This window comes from Trematomus bernacchii, unplaced genomic scaffold (assembly GCF_902827165.1).
Source record: "Trematomus bernacchii unplaced genomic scaffold, fTreBer1.1, whole genome shotgun sequence".
NCBI classification, from domain to species: domain Eukaryota; kingdom Metazoa; phylum Chordata; class Actinopteri; order Perciformes; family Nototheniidae; genus Trematomus; species Trematomus bernacchii.
Genome location: NW_022987644.1, coordinates 121,643 through 133,743, shown reverse-complemented (window position 1 = coordinate 133,743; position 12,101 = coordinate 121,643). Strand labels below are relative to the sequence as shown.

Below are 12,101 nucleotides of genomic sequence, written 5' to 3'. Positions count from 1 at the left end.
GCTGATATGTGAGCACACAATGTGTCTTTTGCTTGAATCTGTAAACAAGTGATGTTTTACTGAAGTTAAAGAAAGAATATTGTCACATACAATCAGACTAAACGACTTCCTAAAACTGATAAAGTATGATGTTGTTTTTATTTCCAAGGCTGTCCTTAGTAAATAAATAAAAAATAATGTGTTTATTGATGAAAAAACGTTGCGGTTTTAATTCAAAGCACAAAGTGAGTCCCTTGTTAAGCTTACTTCACGGCAGAGGCTGTTTTCTTCACCCCTTCGCACGTATTAAAGCTGTTTCCCCGAGTTTTCCTCCTGCTTATTATGTCCTCATGCTTGCTTAAAGATTATTAGCTGTGGTCATTTTATCGCTGCAATTATTGCGTGCTGCAATGCAAGAATAACTAGATGAATTGTAAATGTGTTGTGAATTACTTTCGTAGTTTGCCCTGAATCAGCCCACTAAACATGCAGAGTTTTCCCTCTCTTGTTTGAACGTATGCTTCTAAAATGAGCCTTGCTCTTTGATTGCATCACGGAGTGCAGCTTTCATCAGATGCCTCATAGATTGCAGAGCCAGACAAGGTACTGGGGCGAGTGGTAGGGCCATGGCAATTGGGGGTATAATTAGATCGTTTCTGAATATTCGGTGCAGAAAACAATAATTGGCCTGCACTGATGGAAGAATTATTTCACACCCGTACAGGGGAATACAAAAACACGCACCAAAACACTCTCAGAGCAAAGCTAGGACACGATGCAAACATAAAAAATATTAACTTTGGTCAAAGCAATATACTGCCATAGCAATACAGGGCTTTAATACGTTTTATTTCCAAAGACGCCATAAAATATTATGACATACCAGAGACCAAATCTTTGGAAGAACAAGACGAAGCAAGAAATAATGCAATCCGTCTGGATAAGATGCTTACGTCGACTTCTGACAGGGTTACTGATACATGTAGACTACAATGAGACACAACACACAATATGGTGTAGTTTGCTTTTTAGTAAGCGGTGGGAATTATTCAGACAACAGCCACATGCTCTGTTTCTTTAAGACTCTTCACCAAAATGCTATTGGGAGGTTTTAAGTCTCTAGTTTGCTGGTAGAAAAGCACATTTACTGTTAGATTTAGGGTTAACCTAGCCACAGTATCCAATAATACCTTACGTTTAAGTGAAAGGTAGCAAGTCTAGCAAGTAAGTTCATCTGTTGAATATATATTGATAAATAATAGCCCATGGGGAAGTCAAAAAAATGCTAAGATATACCATGATTTTGAAAAGAGAGAGGAGTGAGAGTAGTGATTCTGTCTTCCTGTTTCAGAAGGCAGAATCAGTAAATAATTGCTGTTTTTGCATAATAGTTGAGTTTAACAATCGTTTTTATAGGAATTTGTTCAATGATTATTTATTGTAATTCTGCAACACAGGGCTGCACAACGAAATGAAGTTCTTCATTTATCCTACTCGAGAAAAACATGACAAAGACAAAATGGAACAAAACAGAAGGCTGGTCCATTACTATAGCACATTTTTTCCAATTTGCATTTGGAGGAATATTAACAGAACTAGATAGACAGATATGAAATATAACAGATATCCTAATACAACCATTTGGACAACAGGGAGACATTGTTTGGCAATTTTGACGGTTGAGCACCAAGCTTCATTGATGTAAACACAAAACTAACTAAGTAAACTATTAGATAGACGTTTCATGGACTCTTTGTTTTAAGCACTACATGAGATGCAGTCTAAAGCCACAGTCAGGTGGATTTATCATGGTTTAAAGCAAGAGTAGGACCTAGAGTTTGTGGGTCAGAAAAACAGGATTGTTCCAATAAGGTTGCTGTTTTAAAGCGGCCCTATTTTAGCTTTTTGGGGGTTTGCCCTTTCCTGTACTGTATTTCATGTCTTTGTGCATGTTAATGGTCTGCAAAGACTACATTCCAAAGTTCAGGCTATGGGGAGTTTCTCTACCTTACACTCCCCCCCTGCCTAAAACCACATGGACTCCATTGTTTACTTATTTAACATAATGACATCACCATGTAACACTCTGCACATTTATCTCACATTTCTATTGGCCAGCGCTCCAACACATTGTATGTGATAGGCTAAGGGGCGGGACATCTCTAAGCGGTTGACCAATCACAACAGAGCTAGCCAATCAGAGCAGACTGGGCTCTGGTTTCAGACAGAGGGTGAAAAGAGGTGCTGCAGCACAGGCAGTATGAGAAAAATAAAGAGCTTTTTGAACATTAAAGCATGGAGACATGTCCCAGTAGAGACACTAAATACAACTGAAAATGAACATATAGGTTCCCAAAAATATTAAAATAAGAAAAGCATTACATGCCCACATCGTGAGAAGAATAATGGACTAATTGTTTGGATTTCTTTCCTTGATAAATGACTCAATGTTGACGATGAGCTTTCTCTCCATCCACTAATTATTCAGCCCTCGTTAAGGTTCAGAACTGATTCCAGCATAAAGAATTGGACGCTCATGGAGGAAACAAATGCATTAGTGTTTGTCCTCAAACAATTAACAAGCAGGCATTTCCAATATGATCTATTTCCTCGGAGAGGCCGCAATGAACACCAGCTGGAGACGAGTTACACCGTAGCACACGTCCATGCACTATAAAATAAAAAAGATTAGGTAAATTGGCTTTTCTTATTTTTCCTCTGTTGAACGTTATGAAATTAGTGCACCTCAGACTGGAGTGAAATGATTGTTTCCTGGTAATTATCATATAAGCTATACTGTATGATTCAGAATATATAATTCAGCGTCAACAAGGATCGGAGTTGTAACACTCCCTTACATCGTACGGAAAGCTTCTCCATGGAAAAAAAGAATACATTATGAATGTTTAGGAGGAATATGAAATAAAGGAATACAGAAATGACCTCAAATAAATGTTTTAGCTACACAATACAACACAGTTATAAATGCTTTCTCTTGTGATTTTCTTAGTATGTTTTTATTTAAAGATGGTCTAATCATTTTCTCTTTAGTTCAGAAATGCTTGATACAGTGGAGCAAAAATAAGCTATATAATATGAAACAGTGATTTTTTTACACAACAGCACTTTAGCCTTGGGAGTCACAACTTGAATCCATGCTGCTGCATACTTTTTCATTTTGTTCTCCTTAGTAAAAACTTTCTAAGGATACTTTGTTCCACTGAAAGATGTAACGACCTTTCGCAACTCTTTTGGATATGTATGGATGACCACTGGTTACCACTCTCCTCCCACACACACACACACACACACACACACACACACACACACACACACACACACGCACGCACACGCACACACACAACACACACACACACACACACACACACACACACACACACACACACACACACACACACACACACACACACACACACACACACACACACACACACACACACACACACACACACACACACACACACACACACACACCACACACACACACACACACACACATCACTGGTTAGTGTGTTCTGACCTGCGTGGCCATAACTACATATGTATACACGCTTTTTCCCAGGGCTGCAAGCAAAGATTATTTCAGCTTAAGGCCACTGGCGGTCACATTTACATTTTATATGTTCGGCAGTTAGCTGATGCTTTTGTACGGAGCGACTAACAATGAGCCGAGTGAGCTTACATTTGTGGACAAAAAACAAAGGGATACAGCGGGAGTCTAAAGCCCCCTGATAACACACAGGGAGGAAATATCCGTGCCACAAGAACGCTTCTGTGTAATAGAAAAAGGTGAGGACGAAACCTGAGAGAGAAAAAGTAGAGTTGTACCTAAAAACTAAAACAAAATCCTGCACCTGTCTCTGATAAAATGCTGAGCCACATATTAGTATATTAGCATTTACATAGATTATTCGTCTGTGTGCACCATGTTCATATTTTAATATTGCAATGTACAAAAATCCTTGCAGCTTATCATGCATAATTTTAATATCGTAGTTATTTACACATTTGCCCAGCTTGCTAAACTAACTGGCAGACTTTGCTGCATAGAATTCAATTTACATGTACTTACACGTTCTATTTTCTTCCTATTATAACTTTGTTTTTTAAATTCACAGATTTAAGCTGTGGTACATTCAGTTAGCTATGAGTAGATAGTGAAGTAAGCATTTTAATCTGTTTGCCTTATGAAGTGAAAAAGTAACACTGCATGCGGTTGTATTGAATATATCAAACACAACGCACACGCAAAAATGAAACATGCAACTCTTTATGCTGATTTGCAGTTACAAAATAGCAAATAGGTTGTCATCAACACTTTCTAACTTGTGCTATTTCCTGGTTTTCCATGAGAATACATTGAATATCTTTGGATGAATATGGCAGCCTGGGTTTTGGGAAATTGTGATGCAATTGTTTCCATTATTCACATTTCATTTTCTTTAAACAAATGCCGAACTCATATATTTTCTATTTTAGAAAACAGTAACATAATTAACGTAGTGTGTTGACATAACTTCAAATACAGTTAGTTAAGTAAACTAAGGTGTTTTTCCAACCATCATTAGACATTAAAACAAATCAAACTAGTTACACGTGTCATAACAATGGTTTTGTGTAATATTCCTAATGATCTCACTTCTAATATGCAGCCAGTGGACTGTGGATGATTTTGTGTCCATGCTTTCATCATTACGCTCAGTTATCCAACAGGCTATTCTCTCTAGAAACTTTAAAGTAACCTTGATAAAGACCCTGAAGTCTTTCTTCCTGTGAATCATTCTATGTTGTTCTGTAGCAGTAGTTTAAAGCAACAGCATTACTGAAAGTCATACAACAATCACTTTCTGTATGACACATTGTTAGGATCTATTTATGTGAAGCATACACAAACAGCATCATCACTTTCAGAGGGCGTCATTATCAGGTTTTCTTTGGAGTCTGTACGCACATATGAGCGTATATCTTTCCTGGATGATTCGTTCGTGTGTAACTTAGCGCACCTGAATGTGAATCGAGGAAGCCTTGCGACTGACGGTGAGTCATCATCGCCATGGTGTTAAGCCTCCCGTTCCCGGGGGAACAGGTTTGCCGTCTCTACACGACTGGGGATTTTTATTTTTACATTTGAAAAGCAAACCGGGGCCCGGCTCACAACAATCCTCCACTCCCTCCCTCTCTCTATCTATCTCTCTCTCTTCCTCCCCCATGACTGAGCTGAATCACACATACACATCAGCCACCACACACACACACACACACACACACACACACACACACACACACACACACACACACACACACACACACACACACACACACACACACACACACACACACACACACACACACACACACACACACACCACACACACACACACACACACACACACACACACACACACACACACACACACACACACACACACACACACACACACACACACACACACACACACACACACACACACACACACACACACACACACACACACACACACACACACACACACACACACACACACACACACACACACATTCTAATTTCAGAGCACCACGTCCTTATCTGTGTCTGTGTGATATTCAATATGTTTCAGATATCAAAAGACAAACCTATGCAGATGAGATGAAGGGGACAATATCCCAAACTCAATAACTACTCTCTACTGTCACTGAACACCATACACTGTGGCTGCATTCTTAATGTTCCTAACTTTAGTTTTTATTTCACAGAATAGAGTGTGAAGGGCATTTTCTGAAACTCAGAGCCCGACACCCTGTTAAAATAAAATAAAAAACACTGAACAGGAGCCTATGAGGAGATCAGATATCTTAGAGTAAGAGTTACACTTAAAGCAATAGTAACTTATTTCCAAGAGTGATTGGAGAAGATCAACGCCACTTATGTCCGTGCGTTAAGTATTGCACTTTTCAACAATACTATTTAACATGTCAATGCAAACAGAAATGTAAAAACAACAATATTCATTTAAGGCGTATGACAGCTAAATGTTTTATCATGTTTCAGAGGTGCAAACCTTAATTTTGAGATTACATATGAGAGACCAGGATCGGTTGTTTGTCACCGAAATGAGTTTTTTTGTGATATTTAAAAATATACAGTCTGGTATTTTGTACTTTAAGTACCACATATACGGTAACGCATCAGCTGTTCTTCTTTCTGATGATTCAACAAGGATAGATCCAAGCCTTGAATTTCTCAAAAAGCCAACTAACTAACACTGTGTATCTAAAAAAAATAACACAGCATCTGGATTCCTGGAAGCCCGACAATACCTATTCAACTTCACAACTCTATTCGATATGAAACATTTACAATACAACTATGGTATCAGTTTGTACCGCTCTCCTCTTCGGAAAAAGGGGCCAAGATAGCAACTACTTTCCCAAAGAATCACCATTATGATCTTGCACAAAAGAGCATGTTTTGTGAAGCGTTTCAATACAGAAATACCCAAGAATTTACCCATTTTCATAACTGTGGTTTACATTTACATCTTTATATACAAAAGCAGGGGGCACAATAGAGGCCTTTGATGAAACTGTCAGAAAGAGGTTACCAGTAGTTACATGTGATGTTGCATCAATGTTCAGCAATCACATTCAGAGAGAAAACTATTGTTAGAAGAGGGAGAGGTGCCAATTTTCTGACTTAGAGAAGAGGACATGTTACACTCAGTGGTACAGATCTTTCCTTTCAGGCTCACACCCATTTTTCTTAGAGGTGTTAAAAGACATTTCAGGACAATTCAGTAAGTCAATAACCTGATGTGGAAGAAGACTAAGGTGCTGTTTACACGGCAACGAAACGGGTTGTATCCGCTACTTTTCTCTTTCGTATAGCCCGTTCGTTCACACGAGGCCGTAACGGAAACGCGGAAACGGACCCCGCAAACGATAACGGGTCCCAAGGTGGATAGATCTGCGGACGGAACTCTCTGGGGGGCCAAACGGCTCCGTGTGTACGCCCTATACGATCATTTCCTGATAACGATGAAGCCATAGCCCCGCCTCTCCCCACCTCTGCTGCTCACTGCTGTAGCATGGTCAGTAGCTACTGTCAGTAGCTACTGACCATGCTACAGATGTTAGTGCAACATCTACAGCTCCTCTACCACAACCATCAGCAACAAGTGGACATGGAGAACTACATGAACTACATGTTGCTAAATCCACGCGGAGAATAAACAGAAGGGCAACCAGGCAACCATGGCAACCATGCTCGGGGGTCTTCTTTGCTACTTTTGGTGTATTTTGTGGCGGAAGTACAGCGCCACTTACAGGCCCGGCATATGTACTACAGCGTCTCCAGCGGGTCGAGCGGTCTCGTGTGAAGGGACACGTTTATTGAGCCGTATCCGTGTGAATGGAAGACTTTTTTGATATCGAATTTGGTTAGTTTGCGTTTGGGTTCCCGTGTAAATGGGGCCAAAACTAAGTGGGGAAAAAAATGTGGTTTGTCCCTCTCTGCCATTAAACTTCTGCTGTGCTGTAGTCTTATCCAAATAACTTGGTACTGACAGATATGGAAGTTACTGGTTGAAAACACTTTCAATAATATGTGATTTTGAGCGTTTGTAACATATAAAGCTATAATACAACAAGCTAGAAGGACACCTGGGGCGCTGTTACACTCTCCCACCAAGTTTCATGAAGATAGTGCCAGTAGTTTTTCAGTAATAGTTCTAACAAAAAGACAAAAAGACAAATAACCCATATTGAAATCATAACCACCTCTGCGGGGGTAAAAGACTGAAAAAATCTTTTCATACCAAACATTTTCGAGGTGGGTGGGAGGCTTGTTCGACTTGAAAAGCGGTTAAAAAAAATGTTGTACAGAACAAACCGTCATAGACACAAACCAGAATAAAGTGATTTTTTTTCACTTTTAGATGAAATACAACAGAGAAAATCGCCAAATAAAACCAGATTTAAACCGAACAAATAGACTTTTCTCTAAAAAATAATAATAATTTCATTAATGGTGGTTTGCTGAAATATTGTAGGAGTCTTACTGTATCTCTTTGGTCCATCCTCGAGGCAGAACGATAGCGTTAGGGTGGCGTCTTCTTCAAAAAACTCTGTAGCGAAGGCGTCCCACCACAAACTGTCACTTTCCTGTTAAAGGACAAAAACAATGCAACGGTTAGACAGAACTTTATCAGGGTTAATGAACACATCGTTTTCTTAAAAAATAGAATATGCGGCATGTAAATGTATGTCACTCCAGGTGTCCCTCTGCCTCTAAAAATAACCATCTGTTGTTTCAGTTTGGGTATTATTTAATAACCCAGTACATTTCCTTTATCCACGTTATGCTCTTGTGCGGCTGCTTTTTTATTTATTTTTGCATAAATTCAATAACGATTCATTCTGATAAGACAAAGATAGTGTGACCGCGCAGGTTTTCCTGTGATACAAGAAAAAACAGAACATTGTTTTTTTGAGAATTGAAGTCAGCGGTGCAGGGCAAGTATTCCCTTTATTGGAGATCGGCTCGTTTGTTGCTTTTTATTAAAATGCATTTCATGAGGTTTTCTTTTTATAAATCCCTGTTTTTACATTTGAGTTACAAAAGGGTTCAAGTATGACTCGTAAAAGAGTCAAATACATTATGCGCGTAATATAAATGACGACAGGGCCATAAAAAGACATCACAATATGACAGAATATGAACAAAAGGCTAACAGCTACAAAAAGCTTATAAAAATGAGTCCATAAATCAGGTTCAAAAGAGTGATCTCAGAGCTGGCTGCTGGCCTGAGCTTCTCTTAGAGCTCGATGTAAAGCCAGAGCCCGCTAACACCCTTTACTTCTCATGAGCCTGGACTTTGGAGGGTCCTGCCTCAGGCTCCTACAAGTCTGAATTACAAGCTGACGTCCAACCGCTTTCACTGCTGCTCGCACTTTCTGCAGCAGGTAGGGATACTTTCAACTTGTACCTTTCAAAAGTGGCAAATGCATATTATTATTAAACATTTATTTGTAGAACTGGTGGTGGATTTGTGTGCTTTTTTAGCAAACTATAACTCACAATTATTTTCCACATCAATACATCTGATGGTTATATATTCCAGTCTCTCAAAGTCCAACGTGATGTCTTTCAATGTCTCATCAGTCCAAAAGCTACTCTTATTCAGTTTAATATGATGTAAAACAGAACACAAATGGTAAATCCTTGAATTTGAGAGGCTGAAAACAGTATTTACTGCGAGTTTTGCACAAAAAATGATTGACAAAAATGTGACTTATTTTCTTTTTTAGATGGAAATATAAATAGTTTATTATAGCAGAACTCGGACGAATAGTAGTAGTAGTAGATCTGGTAGAACAAGCAGTAAAGGTTGTACAACTAGCAGCTATTTGAAGCAGTAACAGTTGTACAAATATCTGTAGTATACTAAAAAAATTATTCGTTATACACCCTCATTTAATCATCTTATATTCCCTCTAAACACATCCTGTAAAATCAACATATATAGATCGTGCTACTGTGTAGGGAAACACATTCATGTAAATCTCTCTGACCTGATATTACTCCTCTAACAGGCGTTTACCCTCCTCCCCCTCCTCACAAACCCCTCAGATAATGTTGGCAGGAAGACCCCCTCTCCTCCCCTGCCCTCACCCCTCCCCGCTGACGTTGCACTGATGCTAATTTCCTCTGACTCGTTATGACAGATCACTGGTTTCATTCTGCACGGGGCTGAGGGATGGCAAGCACTTTCCAGATGTTGACAATTAGCCTTGTCACCATCGAGCAGTGTCAAGCCCAATAAGCAGCGAGCGGGAGCCTCGCAGGTCAACGGGTCGCTAACATGATGAGTCTGATGCCAAGAGGAAGACGTGTGGTCAGGAGGAAGAGCGAAACCTGGACCTTCATCCAGCTGCTCAATCAATATGTGATCATACATTAGTGGAGAGGTCTTTGGATTGCAAATGAATCAGCTGAACTGTGACTGAACTGCAAAGGGATGGAGTTTTAATTATAAGGCAAAACATTAATCCCTTGTAAAAATGTATCTGCATATTGAAGTATAAATGCTTGTTGTTTGGATGTTGTCTTCTCCTGAATGTTGTCCTGAATGCACATTAAAACAGGAGTAGCTCTACTCATCTCATTGTACCTGTATAATGAAAATAAAAGATTATATTAAATTCTATTCTGTTCGAAAGTTCATGTGCAGATATTATTATTTTTATCCAAATCAAAGAAAATTGAGAAAATATTCTATCAAGATAATTCCCATTATTCAAACGAAAATCAGCCCCACATTTGATGCACTAAACTCTATGTCTATACCTCAATCTTCCAAGGCAGGTTGTAACTAATGCTTATGTTCATTATCAATTAAAAATGCCAATCACAACATCCAAGACCCAAATATGAAATGTCATATTGCATCTGTACATTTAGAAAAATGTTAAATCCTAAAATTTGAGAAGCTTGATGCACAAACATTTTTGCCTTTTTTCCCCATTGATAAATAATTAAAAAAAACAATTGTTGAATAAAACTATAACAGAATAATTCAATTTAAGCAGTAATGACCTAATGTTTGAAAAGGTTGACCATCCATTTGACTTCAAAAACGAAAAATCCACATCATGTCCATATCATGCATTGTTGACCAGTAATTATAGCGCCCCAATAGGTCAATCAGTGTAATTGCTTAAATGACAGAACAAATGAATGTGTGGAAACTTGCCAGTGTATCTCTGTTTCTGTGCATGTTTCACTGGCCAGCTGTCCACTGGGAGCAGACTGCATGAGCTGCCGTGTGTGTCTGTGTGTGTTTCACTATCTGTGTGTCATACTGTGAGAATAAGCTAGTGTGTGAACAGCCAGCATGTGTGTGTGGTGTCTCATATGAATACATCCGATTCAGAAGAGACTGTCGGGGAATAGTATCACTGCAGGACAAAACAGACAGAAACACTATGTTCATACGGTACACATACATGTTATTGAAGTGACTGTTATTTTGTATATATTGATTGTTGTGCTTTTATGTATGTATTAATGTGTGCATATGTACAAATGTGTCTGTTGATTGTGTGTATATATATAGATATATATTTGTATTTTCGTATTCGGGATTGTGGGAAACGGTATTTCGACAATAAAGTTGACTTTGACTTGACTTGACACAACAACAATCATCTTAATGTAAATTATCAAACTGAGAAGTTTTATAATCTAATAGCTAATTATGTTTACCCTTTTTGCCTTCTGTGTCAGTGGAATTTAACAATACATATCTTTATATGCCCCTTTCTCAAAATACGTTTTTTCTCATACTCTGAGCCATAAATCTTCACTTTAGTGGCACTAAGATAGCTCCACTAAACCTTTCTCTTTTTCAAATTAAGTACAGTAGTGACAGAAGGGATCCACAAAAAGCAAATGTATATAATAAAACAAACCTATTAGCTCCTGCTTTGAATGCAGGACATGTGCTTGTCATGGAGTTTTTTCTTTTTAAGTATGGTATTATTACTTTGACTGAAGTAAAGCCTGAAGAAGTGAATTCATTACAACCCCATCCAAGGCACAGAACAATTCACTGTATTAGGCATTGGCTACACACATAATTGGGTACATCTATTGTTGGTCTTTTTTTCATGGCATTTGTTGAAGTGATAGAAAATACACAAAAGCTCCACCTTGAAGTTCCCCGTTTACATTTCTTTTCTGGTACCAATCACCAAACAAGTATTCCACCTGAACTTTTCCCTGCTGTTAAAACAGGTTAGAGTACTTCTTGAAAAAGTGTAATCCCCATTTTGACACAAACTGCCAGTATTTAGCGTTAGAGAGTGCTGTCAACCTGAGGGCTCCCATCACTCCGGTTAAAAGACTTTTCATTAAGCTTCCTCCTACTGTTTAAATGGAAAGTGTTTTACGTAATCTCCCACTTCCCTTATTCTACAGAATACTGTCGTCCTTAAAATCCCTCTTTTTCAGTTTTACAGAAGCGGGTTAGTTAACCTCCTCCTCATTCAGTTTTCAGCACAGTCACTTCAGAATGGTTTCTTTATAGCATAAACGTTATAATAATGTTTCTCTCTTTGCCCTT

The 12,101-nt window shown here is 38.7% G+C and overlaps 1 protein-coding gene across 5 annotated transcripts in view; it reads right to left on the bottom strand.

The window, feature by feature from the left end:
• The window catches only part of ldb2a (LIM domain binding 2a), a 106,206-nt gene that overhangs the window by 74,625 nt on the left and 19,480 nt on the right, over positions 1-12,101 (bottom strand). For all 5 annotated transcript variants that reach the window (XM_034133754.1, XM_034133756.1, XM_034133757.1 and 2 more), the window contains exon 2: positions 8,037-8,139. In XM_034133754.1, the coding sequence (XP_033989645.1) occupies positions 8,037-8,139 (103 nt within the window). The remainder of the gene's footprint in view (positions 1-8,036; positions 8,140-12,101) is intronic.